General features: G+C 41.4%; 1 protein-coding gene across 1 annotated transcript in view; it reads left to right on the top strand.

Annotated features, from left to right (window-relative positions):
• Positions 1-19741, top strand: part of slc2a9l2 (solute carrier family 2 member 9, like 2) — a gene marked incomplete at both ends in the record, with an annotated part of 128005 nt that overhangs the window by 93702 nt on the left and 14562 nt on the right. The window contains one exon of the mRNA XM_083668480.1: positions 12279-12406. Within this exon, the coding sequence (XP_083524606.1) occupies positions 12279-12406 (128 nt within the window). The remainder of the gene's footprint in view (positions 1-12278; positions 12407-19741) is intronic.

Here is a 19741-nt window from a genome sequence, read left to right as displayed (position 1 = left end):
CAAGAGAGACAGAGTGAGGGACAGACGAATGAGAGAGATGGGCTGTCAGTGAATGCGAGCATCTTGCAAAATGAGGAAAATTCTGAGCCAGAGTAAATGACAGGGAGAGTTAGAAAGAGAGAGGTTGACTGACAAAATAAAGAGGGAGTAAGTGCAGGGAGGCAGAAAGAGAGATGGACTGCCAAAGAACGAGAGATGGTGACAGTCAGGGTTGGCAAGTCACATCTTCAGTCCAGGTTCTGATTGGGATCAAGAGAGAGAATCCACTGACCCTACAGGATTATCACCCCGAGTGGGATGTGTAAAAAAGGTTAACACTCAGTCAGTGGCATACTGCAGTTTCTCTGGACCGCCCTGTAAAATCTGAATTGGGCGCCTCCCTCCCTCCCTCAAAAAAAATATAGAATGCAATCACAAAGTAAATATAATATAGTATAATTTGAAAGTTTATAAATATAGCTAATACAGATAGTATACTGCATAATACATAGATTGGTTTACACACCACACTGAACTTCCTATCCAAGCTAGGAGAGAGTGCAAGCCAGGAGCACGGCTCATTGTGCAGGCTTAGTGTATATTCTAAAAAGATCCATTGGTTGCTGATTAGTACCTGTATGCTATTGCATGTATTAGCACCCTCACCCACTTCTTTGGTAAACAGTTGAGGGATGGGGTTGGAGAAATGTTACCACTCTCAATTTAATAGACAGAGCTATTGATGCAAGGACTGACCATCCATGAGATCAAAATGATAGTTTTAACCAGGTTAATTGCAACCAACATTCTTAATGGGATGCTGAATCATTACTCATTCTTAATGGGATGCAAACCATGCTGAATCATTACTCATAATGCATTGGCAGTCTGTGACAGTGACCCTGCCTTTTGCCTGAATTTGCTTTTCCGAATTCCAATCCTAGCAAATGTCCTGTTTGCCATGACAGTCTTGTCTGAGTTTTGTTTGGGGAATGAGGGGATTTGTTTGAAACTTCAGGTTCAGCGAATGTTAGTGTATCAGCTGGCTAGCTCATTTCCATATTCATATCTGCGAACATTTTTCCACATTTTGTTATGTTACAGCCTTATTCTAAAATGGATTAAATATTTTTTTCCCCTTATCAATCTACACACAATACCCCATAATGACAAAGCCAAAACAGGTTTTTAGAAATGTTTGCTAATTTATTAAAAATAAAAAACTGAAATATCACATTTATGTATTCAGACCCTTTACTCAGTACTTTGTTGAAGCACCTTTGGCAGCGATTACAGCCTCAAGTCTTCTTGGGTATGACACTACACGCTTGGCACACCTGTATTTGGGGAGTTTCTCCCATTCTTCTCTGCAGATTCTCTCAATCTCTGTCAGGTTGGATGGGGAGCGTCGGTGCACAGCTATTTTCAAGTCTCTCCAGAGATGTTAGATCGGGTTCAAGTCTGGGCAAATAAGTCTTGCTAGTTTTAAGGTCATGTAATGTGGAGGGAAAACCCTCCAAATTTGAGTTCTTCTTGGTTAGTCACAATCTAGCATACTACATATTCTGTAATCAAGAAACCAAAGTTAATTTTGAGCTCATTTATTATTCCAAGTTGACAGGAAGCTTTCAATACACCGAAATCAATGCACAGAGAGAGAGATACTCTACACACGACACAGGGCAGAGAAAAAATCAAAGATATCCCTCTGTAGGCAGCCTTTTTATATCCAAATCATCTCTTTGTTTCCACTTTTTCCTCTCAATCTTTAAACCAGATGTTGCCTTTCACCTCTCTGTATATAAATCCTAGGTATTAAGTTGTCATCCCTACATATGGAAATCATTGTTGCAACTTTTTTTTTTTTAAGCCAAAAGCCTTCCAATCTGTATCTCTTTTATGTCTTATGGGTGCATTCAGTCAAGTCAGTCTTGATCAGTCTTGGTCAGTTGTATGTGGCGGGGTAGGGGTGTAGTTTGGTCTCCTAGCAATGTAATTGTTGCTATAGTCAGACCTCCTACTATCAGCCACAAGAGCCATCTGCGCCACAAACTTCTTTGTCGACCACAGGGTTTTCTCTGCCATCCGTGGTCCACCCTTTGGTGCCTTTCACCTTGTGGCAGTGATTCAGGTGAATCCATGGACCCACTTCCTTCTCCTTCACAGCCGTGGGGGTGCTTAGGATCACCTTGAATGGGCCCCTCTGCTGAGGTTCCTTCCATTTCCGTTCATCACGTACACCAGGTCTCCGGGGAACACCTGTTTCTCCTGGTGTTCCGCTGGTGGTCCTTGCGCCTGTACCTGTGAATACACAGATCTCACAGCTCGGGTTAGATCTTTCAAATACTCACCCATCTCTTCCTCATACAGCTCCATGGAGGGAAGAACTCCTTCTGGTCTCCTGAGGGGTACAGTCATTGGTCTACCACGCATGGGGTGTTAAATGAGTTTCTCTACTTCTACTGTTCCTCATAGCCATAAGAGCTAACGGTAAACAAGTAACCCAATCCTGTCCTCTCTTTGCATGCTTTGGCTAATTTCTGTTTCAGAATTCTGTTCCATCTCTCAACCAAACCAGCCAATTGCGGGTGGTAGGCTGTACTGAATTTCTGATTGATTCCTAGAATCAAACTTCTTTAACCATGGTTGCTGTAAAATTAACACCATTGTCACTGGACAATGTTTGTTGGCAAATGCCGAATCTGCAGAAAATTTCCCTCACCAAGCTTTTGACGACAGACTTGGCATCTGCGTAGGCTGTAGGAAACGCTTCCACCCATCTAGAGAATCGATCGGTAACAACGAAGCAATAATGCTTGCCTTGGTTTCATTGACATATGTCAATATTCCATAAAAAGGTGTGAAAATGGACTGATTGGAGGCAGCATTTTTCCAGGTTTGGTGGGAATTCCCTTTTTGACATTTTTTTCTTGACAAATTTGGCTTTTGCAAATGAAATTTTGCACATGGTCTGTGACCTTTGGTATAAACTAATCAGCACATCATTTCTCCATCATATCCCCCCTAGCAGAGTGATTCTCTTACTAATTGGGCATTTTTGATAGGAGTACCTGCTGCAATCAGGTAGTCCCTCGAGGCCCATATCCCTGCCCAACTACACATAACTCCACAGGCATAATCTGAGTCACAATAGATTGTAACTCATTTACCCTTCCCCAGTGTACATGCATGTTGGAGTGCAACCAATTCTGCCATTTGAGCACTATAGTGTGGAGGTAATGCAAATCCCTCCCTCACTTCGTAAGTGTCCTTGGCCGTCAATTCAACGATAGCATAGCCGGCTCTATGCTGGCCAGTTTCTCTTGAGGCTGAGCCATCACCAAAAAATGTTCTTTCAGGGTTAGGCAGGGGATCGTGATGCAGGTCAGGACAGGCTTGCGATTCTGTGTGCACTACTTCCTTGCATCGATGGGCAGTTCCATCATCTGCCCATGCTGCCTTGAAATCCTCTTTCTCTTTGCCATTGATTTCTCCCTTGGCCTTGTCCTACACCCTGATTTCCAGTGAAGATCTGAACTGGTTGTAGGTGCTGTGGCCATCCCAAGGCTTGGGGAGGTGGCTGTATCTGTGGTGGACTTTGGTACTGTATTGGAGGTGGTTGAGGAGTAGGCTTTACGGCCTGTGGTGTAATGACTGCTGCTTTGGTCACATTGTCCTTGTTTTGGTCCTTTTTCTTGTCTTTTTCCAGCTCTGCAATCTGTAGAGACATTATTTTCTTCTTAAGTTTGTCAACTCCTTCTGCTTCTTTTTTCTGTCTTTCAGTGTATTTCCTGGTGTAGTGGATAAGCATACACTTTTGCTTCGACCATTCTTCATCAGCCAGGTGTAATTCTTCTTCAAGGCGATTCTTGACTGGAGTGAGCAGAGACCTGTCAGGGCTATCTGCCAGAACAATGCTTTAGTTGAGATGTTAGTCACCCATGGCTCATCCATCCTGTTCTTCCCACAGGTCAGCTAGTCTGCTCACATGGTCTTCTGGTTCTTCTCCTTCTTTCAGTTTAGTTCCCATCAGTTCAAGGCCTTCCATAGGGCTGGGTGATGAACGTTGAATGACACTGTCTCATGTTTTCCTGCTGTAGCCAAGTGTCTTACTTTGGCCATTTCAAAAATGTCCTTCATCCTATGGCCTACGTATCGGGTCCACATTTGTTTCATATCTCCAATGGCTAAAATCAGATGACAAGTTTTTGACTCGAAAGCTCCTGTCCAAGTCCTTGCACCATTTGTAAGCCTGGGAAGCTTAGAGTGGATTTGTTCCATGTGTCCACTTGACCATGGCACATACTTACTTTGCTTGTGGCCAATTGGCACATTGCATCATCAAGAGTGGGGCTATTATTGCTTCCTCCTTGTTTACTTCTGGGATCCTTTGTGTTGATCCCCAGGTTCCTTGGTATGTGTCAGGTGATCTTCTGTCTCGATTTGATCTTCTTATAGTATGTACTTCATCCAACTGTGTCCGGACCTCCTCAGCCCTAGCAAGGTGTTCGTGAATGGTTAGATCCAAAATGTTTCTCTGCTCTTCTGTCAGGGTTTGTTGTGCTGTTGCCTTCTGTTGGTCTGCTTCTATCCATGTTCGAGTGTGGTCTAATCGGCGAGCTTCCAATTCGTTTTCCTTTTCATCCATTGCCACAGCTCACCCTGGTCTTATCCGCTTGACCAGGCATGGAGGTTGACAGTCAGATGGCAGATGAGGCTGCTTGGTCTACTCCGTGTCTGAGGCAGGCTTTCATATGCCTCACTATGTAATGGGGATTCCCAGATGCCAGATCCTTTATTCTGAGAGCCAAGGCTCCAGGAGGGAGAACCGAATCCTTGTCCTGGTTCTCTGGGTGTAGACATCGTCTGCTGGTCAGTGTTAACTTGAAACTGACCTTTAAGGTTTCCATCAAACTGAATGGTTGCTCCTGGTGTCATCATTGGCATTTGATGAATAGGTATTCCTTGGTTTACCATCAGTGCTTGTTTGTTCTGTTCTCCCAGTGTGGTAATGCTGGGATACACTGATACATATGATGGAGGATCTGGTGCCTTGCTTTTAGGTAATGTCGCTTTTTGTTGTGTTGCTGCTTTAGATGTGACCTGGTTTGCTTTAGTGCTTCTCTTCACCACTTCTGCTTTCCATTGCTCCAGGGCAAGACAGTGTGAACACGTCTTTTCTTCTCATGCAGCCTTTTTTAGAATTAGCGGCTTCTTTCATGCTGTAAGCTGTTTCAACACTAACCATGTACTTTGGACTCCATGTGCCTTCAATGGGCCAGGCGTATGGACTGTTCTTGGTCCACAATGACCATTTCTTAGTAATGGCTGTGTGTTCAGGCCCGTTTACTCGCACCATGTATTGTAGTGAGTTTCAACTCTATCCATCTTGAATTTCTTTATTTATTCTATTCTTTGTATTATTGTACTTTCAAAAATGAGAAAGATGTGTCTCTTTCACAAAATCTGAATACAATAATAAGGTAAGTGTTATTAGTAATTGTTTGCACTCACCCCACAATGTCGCAACAGAAAATCTCTTTCTCTCTAAAATTCTAATTTTAATCTCATGGATGGTCAGTCCTTGCATCATTAGAGTTATTAGTGCAATAAATGTGTTTGGACAGTGGTGGAAAATGCATTCCATGTGAGCTGAGACCCTTAATGACCTGTACCCTTTATAAGTGCCAATATGCTTGAGGCATGTTGAAACAATACAACAAAACAAAACAATACAGCACTGTGAATCATGTGCGCAACACTGACTATCTGCTCTCTCAAAGTGAAATATGCCCCCTCAGGCCAATATGGCATATTGACTGAAAGATTTTTTTTCACCAGTGTTTTGGTTCAGTAGCAATACGAAGTATTGATTAGAAATGATGATGCTGTAAACTATGTGGAATTCCATGAAATGCGGTAACAGTAGACCCAATTTTCCTACAGGACTCCCAGACCCCAAATTGTGACTATGAATTTTTGTGCCAATATTCTGACATATATATATAGTTGAAACGATGCTGGGTGTAGGGGCCAAAGGCCTACTCTTACTAGCAGGTTTAAAATAACAAAATGTGTTTGGGAGAAGCGCACAAGAAAATAGCACAAGAAAATAGCACTACATCGCTGATTTGGACACACACTCTGCTGTATCTCTCTCTCTCTTCTCTTGCTCTCTCATTCTCTCACACATACATCAGCTATAACATCAGCTAAAGTCGGTGAATATGAGATTCGTTCAAGTCTCTGTTGTCAGGGGCGACTAGTCACTAAAGGCATCTTAGGCACCACCTTACCAATCATTTGCTGTCAAAACGTATTTGTTTCAATGAGCCAACATAGGAACAAGACAACAATAACCAATTCTATACAGTATCTCTCTTTGAGTCACACTAGCTATTCTCTCGTTCCAAGACACTTTGCCCAAATGCACGAATGGTCTGGTGGACCAATACATCAAATTTGGACTTCATTAAGCCAATAGAAAGACCATCGAAAACGGATGGCGCATAACCTTAGCATTACTTTGCATCAATCATCCCACAGCAATTCCACACCACACATTTCTGATTCATAGCTATGTGATTTGCTGAAATCAAATAATAAGAAACACTTTAGAATAATAAAGAGTGCTTTTAGCCTGGGGCTAAGCAACTGTTCACATTTGCACTTTCTTAGGTGGGCTAGCACTGACTTTAGCCCAGGGCCAGCTGGCTAACACACACACATTATGTTGTCTTGTCATCAATGCATAGCATAGCATAGCCCCACAGCTGGAAAAATATATGACGTTAACCTGGATTTTGGGGCCTAAACACATTTTTTAGGAACATATTTATAAATGAGGCCCACTGAACATGAGCAGTTATCCACAACAGGATGGTTATATGGTTTAAAAATCCAGATCCAATATGTATTTCAATATAAATAGGCTATACAGAAAACAAGAGACTATTAAGAGACTATTCACACACTGGCCATTGTTAACAAATGGGTGGGGGAAGGTGAAGTTGGAATTAAACGCACAATGCACTAACCATTTCTGACAAAGCCATGAAGTAGAGGCATGGGAGGGAAAATTCATCCACATTGTGGGGGCTGCAGGGGGGTGTGGTATGGTAGTGACTCAAGTGAGAGGATGTACAGTTGTTGATGTACAACAACAAGTCATCATCCCACTCTTGATCAGCAGAATGAGACAACTGGAATCCCACAGTCGCATCCTCAGGACACTCTCCATAAGCGTGCACCATTTTGTAAAGGACTAGTGTGTCATTCCAATGTTCTGTTTCCATTCCCCACCTGTACATTCCAGGAGCACAATTCATTCCCACTATTCTTTACTTTGAATATCTGTCCACTGTTGTGATGCGAGAAAAAAATAATAATAATTAGGTTGCGGCAGACTCTGTACAAGGAGTCTGTTCAGGGATGTGGCATGATGGAAGGCCTCTGATTCCAGTTGTTGCTTTCCGCTGATCAAGAGTGGGATGATGATTTGTTGGGTCGGTCTAATAAAAAAGGATGACGACTAGCAGTGCAAATTATGCGAAAAACGTGTTGGCCTTTTGTGCCGTGGGATACAAAGAAAAGGCCACTGCACCAGTCAGAAATGACTTTATTCAGATTATATGTTAGGACATGTAAACAGTAATTTCCAAAAGAGCAATTGCATTTGCGATGATAAACATTTTTTTCTGAATGTCCTTTCTGAATGAATTCATTTTGAAAGGCCAAATATTGTGCATGTAAATGCGGTCACTGAGGAGGGACATTTCCCAATATCATAAGAATTATGAAAATTAAAGTGCATAAAGCTCAGCCTGTGACATCCACCATCTAATATATACAGTATTAGAACAATGACATATCTTAGTTGGACATATGTGTGCATTTGTGGAAGACGAAGGACTGCATTCTCTTGCTGTGCCCCCCACTGCCTTGTGTTCATTATGTAATTAATTGTATTTATAGTGCCTGTGTTCATTGTTAGATAATAGCAACTAAATCCTCCACTGAAGCAGCGAAGCACACTGCATCCCTCGCTTCAGGGGATGAGGTAGGCCTGCTGGAAATTCCACTTAGCCATGAATACGTACCTATCACTCCAGTTTTTTGGGGTGCACTTTTATGGATTACCTGTCACAGAAAACTGGATATGGATAAGGATATTGTATACTTAACATATTTTAAGTATTCTATTATTGAGACAGGATTCTATTGTAGAGTGGGAGGTTAAATACATAGAATAGAAGGGGATACAGATGAGAGAAGACAGAACAGACTGCCGGACCAAGGCCTTTAGGCGGGAGAGTACATGTGCATTAAGGAGCGTTCCTGTTAAGTCTCAACGCCAGCACAGGAGAAGACAACATTTAGTTGGTAGTAGCAAATATTTTTTTATCATTAGAAGATAGTTGAGTGGCTCGAAACCCCAGAACCTAGCCACGTAGCCACTGCAGGCATGCACAGAGAGGTCTGTCAATGATAGGTTTCATATTTTGTAATATACATTTGTGAAAGTAGCTGGACAACGAAGTGCCATTAAGTAGGAAAATATATTAAATTGTGTCGCAAATATTTTTATACATGCGTATTAGCAAGTATTCACGAGAGCAAAAGATCTCATCAGACTGCACATGTATAGCAGCCACTCTCCCTACTCTCCCTTAGTCCTGTGCGGCGAAGAGATCGTAAGACCCTAGACATTACACACATTAAGCTAACACCAATAAGGACAATGTACAAAAGTAAAACACAAATGTTCACAGCCCTCCTATTGTTTTCAGCATTGAAAAAACAGCCCAGTACGGAAATGGATGCCGAGTGAACCCTCTGGCTCCTATCTATATGGTACCACACACCTATACAGCCATGACTTTCTGGAGTATTTAGTCTTAATTATTAGTGCACAGACATTCTGTATTTTGCCATCAGCCCTTCTTAACTTGTTATCACTTTATCCATCCCAGTCTTTGTTAAAACATATTCAAATAAATATTTAAAATAGCCCTTTAAAGTTGTTGCCTTATATACTGTCTATTGAATCATTAAATCACGCTCGCTCTCTTCTCACGCTCGCTGTCCAACACATGCTGTCTCCTCTGGGCCTGCAGAAACATCTGCTAACACATCAGATGAGGCACACATCCTAATTACCCAGTAGCCCTCTCCACACCACGTGGAGGAAACTGCGAAGCTGCTGTGACAACAAGTGAACTCAGCTTGACCTCCAAAATTACACATTCACATTCAGTCGTGGTATGGGTCTGTTGAAGCCAGGACCTGAGAGGAATTCTGGATACTTTGATTGTTATTTATGATACTATGGACAGTTAATGTATTGCAAAAAGCACCAGGGTCCTTAGACGTCTTTAGCGTGTACACAGGAGATAACAAACCCTCATTGTGTTGTTTTTGTAGCAGTGACTGAATGCACAGGCTTGGTTCACCGCATCTAAATTCAAAACAAGCTGGTTGTTAACATTACATGGTTTGACAAAGATGGTATGGGTGTTCCCGCTACTACTCTCTCTAGATCTAGCGAGCCAAAAGTTAGATTCTCTGATCTGCAGAAAAAAGCACGGTCACTTTTGATCTTGGATCCAGCAGCTGCATAGAACCAATATATAATACGGACAAAGTGGGCCTCAGGCTGTGGTGGTGGAAAGTGCTGTACAACCAAGAACTAGGCTACCATATGCAGGCTTTGGTTGAAAAGTTCAAATCCTGGATTGTACAAACAAACCCTACTGTGGAGAATATCATAAAAAAATGTGTAGAATAATATCGGCTTTGCTAACAGGCAGTTCTCTGTGTGATTTATATATTAACAGATTCTCTTTAGACACAACTTGATATATTTCCCACAGCTGTTTCAGTGACATGCTATATATTCAACAACGCATTATTCATTATTCACTTGACATTTTCCCAAAAGAGCTCATCCATACTGTTCCCTTCTCAGGGATTGTAATGTCCTGTAAAAACATAACAAAACACAATCCGCTCAAAAGCTGTATTTCAGTTACTTTTTAGATAGGCCAAGCCAGGGCCAAGGCATTCTAGATATATGAAGAAAACATAGACACATTTTATTGAACTATATCAATCCATGCCCTATAGGCTAAATGTCTAAAAATGTAAATGTCCGGCGGTATGTGTGTATGATTCACACACACAGCGTGATTCATCCAGTGTCAAGTGTATATCAGATGCCAAAGTCATATTTTAATGTATGTGATAAAATCGCTTCACATGTTCTCCAGCAGTGGCTAGTGTGCTGAGCTATGCCATTGTGTGTTGGAATGGGAACTTAGCCAAGGAGGACATGAATCAGCAATCAACACATTGTTTCATGTTTTGTCCTTGTCATTTATTGATGATGCAGAGTGAATATGCGGAGTGAAAATGCTTCAGTAACTCTGGTCCTTAGTCCTGACTGATTCCCTAGCGAGGGGTTAAAGGATGACTTAAACCTCAGAGCTTATGTATGTATATATGTAATATGTATATTTATGTATTCAGCCCATACAGAGCAGTAAACTGTAGTTAGTAAACTGTGCTACTGAGCAGGCACACAGGCTTTGGATCAGCTCCCTCACTATCGTGCTGATGTGGATTTCAGGTTCTAATTAGCTCTCTTTCTGCTCAATGCCTAACTTCACACTACTTTTGTTGCTTCATGCTGTGATTGCAGCATGTTCTCTGGATGTTTCTTTTCCTCTGATTTGCATGGAGCTCTCTCTCACTCACACACACACACACACACACATACACACACACACACACACACAAAGTCTTTATTGATTTGATTTATTGCACTTTAACAAGACAGAAAAACAAACGTAAGCAGTAATACAGAGTGCCGGCAAACCCCTACCAAGTGACAATATTGAAATTGACTTATTTAGTGTGTGAGATCCTGTTGGTGTGCAAGTTTTTGTTTCAGCCCAGTACTTGCCTGATTTAACTGATAGTAATCCAGACTGATTACTAGTGCTAGTGCTGAGGTAGCTAACACAAGCTAACATAGTAACTTTACACAACCGAGTTGGAGACCCCTGCCTTGTACAACCATTTCAAATTCAATGGACAGTACACCTGTGTTCATATAGTGGTTTAAATCATTGCAGAAACTATGTTGTGCTTAATTGAGTTTGCCTTGTACAATGTAACCAATACAACAGTCCCATCTAGCACTCCAGGCAGGCTCAAGCAAATGCTTGAAGTATAGGAGTTTTTTGTTTTTTTTACTCTACAAATGGTTGTGTCCATTTGACACACACACGCACACACACACACACACACACACACACACACACACACACACACACACACAAACACACACACGGCACACCACAGCCATTGAGTATTAATGGAGGTTGCATTTTTCACAAGTAATTAAGTCCAAGTGACCTCCATCCATTTAGTACAAACACTCCTGATGGTGCAGAGGAGAGAGTAACTCATTAACTCTATACAACCTAGAACTATTTTTAAAGCTCAGCAGTAGTACACATCATTTGTAATATATATATCTATATATATATAATGACATGAAACAATCCTAAATGTACATTTAGAATTACAAACATAATACAGTTAATTAATTACATATCAATTACAAAGTCAATTTACACAATATAATCGGTTAAAACATTCCTCGGATGACAGATCCTTTATCAAGGTCTTAAATTGACCAAGTGACACAAGATAATCTAATTTCAGTAAGATTTGAAGTTCGTTCCAAGTACTTGGGGCCCAGAAACTTTACGTAGGTCAGACAAAACGTGTGGATACTGTAAGGGTTTGAAGTGCCATTATAAATTGTGAACATTACAAGCATTTTATAATGGCTCATTAATGAGAGTTATTATAAAGTGTTGTCTTCCATTCTCTTTTGGGAGGTTTTAATGAATCCTCAGATGCACAAGGGACCTATTCAATCATCTTTGGTAAACAACATCCACAGTTGTAATCAGGAATTCAACGCAACAGTAGTGCCAATTCCTCACTAGAAACTGTGGAAATACACTATGTGTGTGTGTGTGTGTGTGTGTGTGTGTGTGTGTGTGTGTGTGTGTGATGAACTGTGGAAGTGGTGAACGATCACCTGAGTCAAATATAACATTGTTCAGATTACCACCATTTTTGCACAATAATACAGTAACCTCACTATACACAGTAATAGCATTGAATATACACAATAATACAATGTCGGCACTGACTCTGAGGCATACATAATACAGTGTCTATAAAGGCATGATTGTTGACTGTGTGTTTCTGTTCTCTACCAGGTGGGATCCCCTTCATTCTGACCGGTGAGCTTTTTGAGCAGGCGTACCGACCCTCAGCCTTCATGATTGCTGGTATCGTCAATTGGCAAGCCAACTTCGCCGTGGGGCTGCTGTTCCCTTTCATTCAGGTGTGTGTGTGTGTGTGTGTGTGTGTGTGTGTGTGTGTGTGTGTGTGTGTGTGTGTGTGTGTGTGTGTGTACATATGTATGGGAGAGAGATGGAGAAAGGAGGGAGTGATGGGAGTTAATAACTTTGGGAAAGAAGCTGTGGTTGTGGTGGTTAGCCCCACCACCTAGTGATTTGAAAGGTCTGCCAGAGGGCAGGAGTTCAAAGAGGTGGTGAGCGTCTTTGATGATTTTCCTCGCCTCTTTGGTGTTGCACCTGATGTACAGGGACTCCAACGATGGGTACCACCTCTCCACAAGCCTATAAAAGAGGGGCAATCTGGTGAGATTTCTCCCTCATCTCCTACAGAGAATCGGGGTTACATACCGTAACTCAAAGTTCTCTTTCAGTCGACTCGGTTCGACATTTCACAATGGGACGCCCCGATTGCCAAAGCCTATATAGAAAAACAAAGCAAGTATGGAAATGTACCCGGTTCACCCTACTCAGTGCCAGCACCAAGGACCGTATTCACCAAATAAGGTACAGTGACATGAAGGTGGTAGAATCTTGTGTGAGGGGGAGTGGCTGCAGCACAAATCTCAGAAACAGAGATGCCATTGAACAGAGCCAAAGACGTAGCAAATTCTCTAGTGGAATCGGTCCAGACTCCCAAAGGGGGCTGCGGGTTTTTAGACATTTTTGCCTCCACTATACAGTGAGTATGCGCTGTTTGGATAGTGCCCTACCATGTACACACAAACTGTTGATCACACCCATTGAACGCCTCAGATCTGTCCTTGTAAATGCATAATGCACCAGGTAGAGAGTGGTCAGACGCCTATCTTCCAGAGAAGAAGCGGCGGAGAATGTAACGGAAACAGTTCTGTAGCACGACTACTGTACATCATAGCAATGGCGTCGTGAACGAACACGGCGTTAGGACGTATCGTAACCCTAGAATCGCCTGGGGCAATACTGAGTGCTCTAGCACTCTGGATTGTGGCTGAATCATGTTCGGGGCCAAGCTCTCTGGGTGTTGAGATCTCCTGGCCAATGCTGGGCAATCAGGAGAAAAGATTGAGAACAGATTGTCCACGCAACCTCACTCTGTTCAGAGTGGGAGAAATGCGGCTGACAGGAGGAAATGCGCAAAGGAGCATGTCTGGTTACTAGTGAGCAAGCCGAGGTCCACGCCTAGAAGAGTGTTGCGAACCTGTGTGCTCTGCTGCCTCTTCCAAGGTGACCGCACATTTCAACCAATTGTCACCTTTTTCCCGAAAGAAGGCTATGGCTGCTTCAGCATACTTTATGAATGTCTGTGAGCCAGAGACGGACTGAATGGTAAGGTTAGATATTCATAAGTCGCGCTCTGGAAGGTGAACCTCAGAAATCACCTATGTGCAGGATATACTGGAGGATCAGGACCCACACCCACCCCCCCCTCCCCCCCCCAATCCTCTAAAACTGGCTGGGTCACCAGAGTGATGTGTATGTTTGCTAGCATGTAATGGCTGTAGTCCGCAGGCAGAGGTTTCAAATGCTCAACTAAAATCCAAAAGAATAGTCTTTAATTCCAAAAAGCAGGGGTCGGTACACAGGTAGACAGTCAATGGGTAGGCAGATAGTTTGATAAGGAGTAGACAGAGCAGAGTACAGTACACAGGTTGGCAGTTCAAAAAGGCAGGCAGATAATCCGATAAGGAGTAGGCAAAAAGCTAAATCAGAATAAACTATTAGGGATTGTAAACCAGGAAAGCTAAACACTAGGAATGAACACTGGAACGTATTGACAAAAGTACAAAGATGAACTGGTACAGAGACAGGGGAACACACAGACTAAATACACAGGGAAGGATGATGAGGAACAGGTGAAGCCAATCAGGGCGGGGTAGACAATCACACAGACGGGAAACACAAGGGCAGGTAGTGAAGTGTCTGAAATGAGAGACAAGGTGAGTAACACAAAAATAAACAGGAAACAATAAATGAATAACATGAAACAAAGACAAACATAAACTTAGGAACAGGACGAGATGTTACATAGTATACTAGCATACAATGCACGCAAACGAGCCAGTAGCAAGACGTGTAATGTATCGACGCATCTGATCCACAAATTCAAGTTGAACCTGAAAGGAACTACAAGAGAAAATAGCCAGGTTGTGGTTTATAGTAATCACCTAGTGTCGGTTTTTATTAGCCAAACAGTCTGTAACCCAATAGCTAGGCTAGAGACTAATTCAAACTCTTGTTGGTGAACCAAACTAGAGAGAAATTTGATCTGTAAAAGTGAAGCCTGAATCAGCAGGATTCCTGTGAGGAAGAATAAGCAACCAAATAACGACCCCGGAGAAAGCTATTAACTTTCCAGTGGAACAGTTAAGCTCGGTAGCTAGGTTATATCAAAAAACTGCAGACAGGCTTGCGAATAAGCGAGTGAAAAGTGAAAATGGGTGCACATTGCAGTAGCCTTTATAGGCTGGACTGGGCGGTGTCAGCCATGCAGAGCACTCCTGGCCTGTCCCAGGCATGACTGAATAGGGTTTCAGCGATTAGGGTACACAGGGGTGCATATCCTATAGTGAAATAAGAACAGAGGCGAGGGAACCAAGTCAACTGAAAGAGAAACTTATTTTTTATCCTTGCAGATAAAAAGACTCAGAGTTTGTGCGCATATACAAGTGCACTTTTCAGAAGAGACTGGCTTTGATGGTTCTCATTATCTGTTTTAGTCAGACATTTCTATATAGCCTTTCAATACTCCAAGGCTGGCTTCATGTATTACATCCTCCTTGAATTAGGACAAAGCAAGGAGCAGGGATCTTTTGTTCTCATCCCCCATTCATTAAGTTCACCCAATAGTCCTTCCTATATTGCAAAGGATTTAATCTCTTTGCATCTGTTAATTGCAGTTTGAGCTGCTACTGAGTGGTATGTCAAGGCTGTCTTGTCATCAGCAACAGATGTGTTTGGGTGAATGTTTAGAAATGTGGTCCAGTTGCTTTGCATTGATAATATCTCAGTGAATGCATAATTAATTAAATAGTGTAATATCTTGATACCAGACATTAAAAAAAATATTCAAAATATATTCATTATTCATCATTCAATATTCAATATTAAAAGAATATTCATTCTTCATTATTCAATATTCATATTAATTAATATATTCAATATTCATATTAAAACACACACACTCAATACGTCACTTCAGGCATTAACCTTGGAAATTGACATTTTGGTTATTGGAATTGTAGTCACATTGCTCCCATTGTCCTTTAAGAACTAGCTAGCTAGAAGTTAGCTAGTTTGTGTTTTTTTTCTCCCTTTGAGCCCAGGGAGATTGTTTTTGTTAGCACACCTCAAGTATCGCATTCGTCTGATTTGCTCAAATTAAATTAGGACAAATACTTAAGATCACTCCCATAGAATTCTATGGCCACTCCCACTAAGGTCAACTTTGAGTGGTTGATATTCCAGGTTTATCTGTGCTGTGCGAATTGCCTGGGGATGATGTCATACTGTACCAAACCACATCAGGAAATCATAACTTTCAACAACCAAAGGCCCCTACAGTAAATGTATTGAATTCCACATAAAACCATTGAGGAACATAATCAGATGCACTACCGTAAATTAGAAAGGGAGCACTCTGATTTCTTTTCGCCTGATGGCGCCGGAAATCCAACAAGGTGGTAGTAGTGGCCCTGAAGCAACGTTCTTCGGCGGGGGAATCTCGCTCTAATGGCGGAGCATGGCTTTCTGGTATCTGAGCAGTGTTCTGTCACATCAGTAAAATGTGAGGAGGCAGCAGGGCCGGAGGCTTCTGGGGAATAGCCCTGGGGCCCATTACTGAAACAAGAAGAGGGGAGGGAGGCAGAGATATACTGTATCAGGGAGTGCTGAGTGGAGGTGAACAGTTAGCCTCAGCAGTAAAGCATGAGCAACAAAACACGTGACCACAGACAGGTGTTGGAAATAAAAATAACGATTCCACCTGCGTACTTGTTTTGACTTAGTGTATATTATGCAGAGGGTGGAAGAAAGTTGTAGATATGTACTTCTCACCAGTCTTGCTTGGGCTTATAAGTGAATTCTTATTGTTGGATTCTCTATGGAAAATACCTCCTACGTTGATATGCAAAGGAAGTGTCTATCAGTGAGGGCTGGGCTCTACAAGGTGACCCAGTGAGTCAAATGAATTATTAGCCCCTTCAGTCCTTCATTCATCTACAGGGAATTCAACATGGTTAGGTGTTGTATATATGCCTGACCTATGGTTAGCTCATATATACTGGAGATTCTGCTTCACAGAGATGTTGGAGTAAAAAAGAAGGGATGAATATTGTATTTTATGTGGGAGATATCAATATGGCATTTAGCTTGACATGAGCTCTCCAAGAGCAAGGTCTTTGAGAGAGAGATACTATATGCATCTACTCTTTTCCCCACACTCATTCTTTCTCTCTCTCTCATTATCAACCTGCACACTCTCAAGGACCTTAGTGGATTGATTTGCCAGGTACCAATAAATATGTATCTTTCTCTTGCTCTCTCTCTCTCCCCACCCTACTCTTGCTGTCAAGCACAAATAAAGTAGTTTGGCAAGGGGCCTTAAATCAGATATTCTGATGCCTGAACAGCATTTTAGCTGCCTCAATGCCAAGTTGTAGGGTTACACAGGCAGGTGAAGCTAATACTTCTCTCTCCGTTCTTTATTCTTTACTATACCCAAGGAATGTAAGCTTGGTGTTTTGAAGTAAAAAATAAAAGACGGCACATAAGATAATAACATCATTCATCATTCAAAACATTTCCACAGTCCACTCTCAGTAGAGGAGGGTTCATGTTATTTTTTGCGTAAGACATGGTGGAATTACTGTGCAGATTTGAAGTATTCTCAGGCTATAAATTGACATTTTCCTCTGAATTAACTAGCTTTACAGTGCCCAAAAATGCCTTGCCATTTCGTATCTCTAAGTCTTTTGATAGATATTCAATACATTTAAAGACATTTTAGATTTAAATATTTGAGGATTAATGTCACTCGCACTTTGTCGACAATATATGAAGAGAACTTTGTTCCTTGATCAACAAACTTAAACTTGACTTCCAGAGATGGAGTATCCTCCATCTGTAAAGTGAACTGTGTTAAAATGAATGTCTTGCCCAGGTTGTTGTATTTGTTTAAATGTCTCCATGTTTCCCTACCAAAGTATTTTTTTTGTTTAATGGATAAACTTGTGTCTCATCATCTCTTCCTGCTCTAGCCACATGAAATCTAACTCTTACTATCTTGCTTGTTGTCTTGTTGTTTCCACTAAAAAAATGTGGACTCAATTCCGCCAAAAAAAACTCATAGACTTTTCTTTACTTTGCCCTATCTTTAATAATCACCTCTTCCTTCCGGCTAAATTGGATTCTGCTTTTGAGTCTTGACTTCTATATAGATGTCATTTTTGTCAATTTCAATTACCTTTATCAAATGTAATTTGCCCCGTTTTAACTTATTCTGTTACTTTCAGGTTTGTCAGTTCATTTGTACTAATCGCTCCACTTTCCCTAATTTACAACCAAGATCAGGATTGGACAGTCTATAAAGCTTTTTTCACACTGCAGGCCTTAATGCTCAAATCGGTTTTGTTTTTCAAATCGGTTTTGGAATACTGACTGTTCAAACATCATTTACAAGTGATCAAATCAGATTTTTGTGCGGTCAGACAGTGTAGTCTTAAGCTGACATGATACTAGTTGTCATAGTAAAGACGGGACCCTATGCAGTGTAGGTGGTGGTGCTAGTGGTTCCTCTAACTTCCTCTAAGAAGTTGTTGTGGGTGATAACAATGCCTGCCATGGATGTTTCCCAGCTACTTGCTCTGTTTGTGTTTATGAGAATCATGGCTAGTGACAGAAAGCAACACACCTGTTCAGTACTCCATTAACTCTTTTGAACTTGCCTGTTCAGACTGCAGAAAAAAAAAACTTCGACTCAGATATGAAACATTTATTTGAGTCACTTTAAACTGCCAGTGTGAACAAGGCTTGAGAGACACACTTTCCCCTATAGGGTCTCATATCTTCCATCCTGGACATAATTATGTCTCTTGACAACATGCCACTCAGTAAGATATGATTAGACTAGGAGAGGAAGCTCGGAGCTCTGCCTTATGCACAGTAAATTAAGGTTTTCTCTATCCCTTTAAGTAAGGCTAGATTAGCTCAATTATATCCCACTGTAGACAGAACATGTGATAGATGCAGTTGTGCCTTGGTAGACTTGACCCACATGTTTTGGTCTTGCCCATGACTGACTTGATACAGATACAGTATACAGCCACATCCCGGATTAGCTATATTTGGATTTCTAGATGACTTTATCCCAAAAAAATAGACAACTGGATGTCATTCGCTTCTGTGCTAGCCCCTAGGAGAATCCTTTTAGATTGGAAGTCTGCCAACCCTCCCAAAGCATCCCTCTGGCTTAAAGACCTTATGTTATTCTTAAAGCTAGAAAAGATTAAATATACCATTAGAGGGTCAACTAGTAAATGTCATTCTATTTGTAGTCTCAGTAAGTCAGACTCTCCATTTAAGAGTCTGAGGGCGTACCCATCGAAAAGTGCTGATGGTAGGCGGTGCACTGGGTGAAGTTCACCAGCAACACGCAGATTTTACTGACAAATAGAGAGGAGTGCTTCAAATGGAGGCAGGGATTTCAAACAGATTTTGTTCTAAAGTTTATTGAATACACACTGCTTATCTGCCAACTCCATTGGTGCACATTCATGTGTGCACACTGGTTTGTAAACAACAGCATGAGGTGGGTTTGTGCAAGTGGAGCCTACAGCAAAACGTTTTAGCCCCCCCAACAAAAGGTTTCTCCTTTTTCTTGAATGGAATATTATAACGATGAATACTTGTCTATATGTATCTACTGTATATGTGTCTTACAGTGCCCTGCGTAAGCTGTTTTTTTTCTTTCGGCTTTTCCAAAAATAAAACATTTACTATGAGGTTAAAGTAGAGATTCTCAACTTTTACTCTCAGCTTTCCTTATTTTAGGCCACCAAAAGTGATTGGACAGATTCATCAAATATCCAAATTAAACACTCATGTTTAGTATTTGGTTGACAGTCCTTTGCTGCCTGAAGTATGTGACCCATTGACCCCACCAGATGCTGAGTATCTTTTGTGACACTCTGAACTGGCTAACTTGTCTTAATTGATGTTACTGCTGGTTAAACATGAGTACTTTATTTGGACATTATATTATTTTACCAATACTTTTGGAGCACTGAAAATCTCTACTTTGACCCCATAGAAATTGTTTGATTATAGAGCTAAAAGAAGACTAT

Source organism: Argentina silus (assembly GCF_951799395.1).
Source record: "Argentina silus genome assembly, chromosome: 4".
In the NCBI taxonomy this organism is placed as follows: domain Eukaryota; kingdom Metazoa; phylum Chordata; class Actinopteri; order Argentiniformes; family Argentinidae; genus Argentina; species Argentina silus.
Note: the sequence above shows the minus strand (reverse complement) of the source record. Positions and strands in the feature narration are given on the sequence as shown.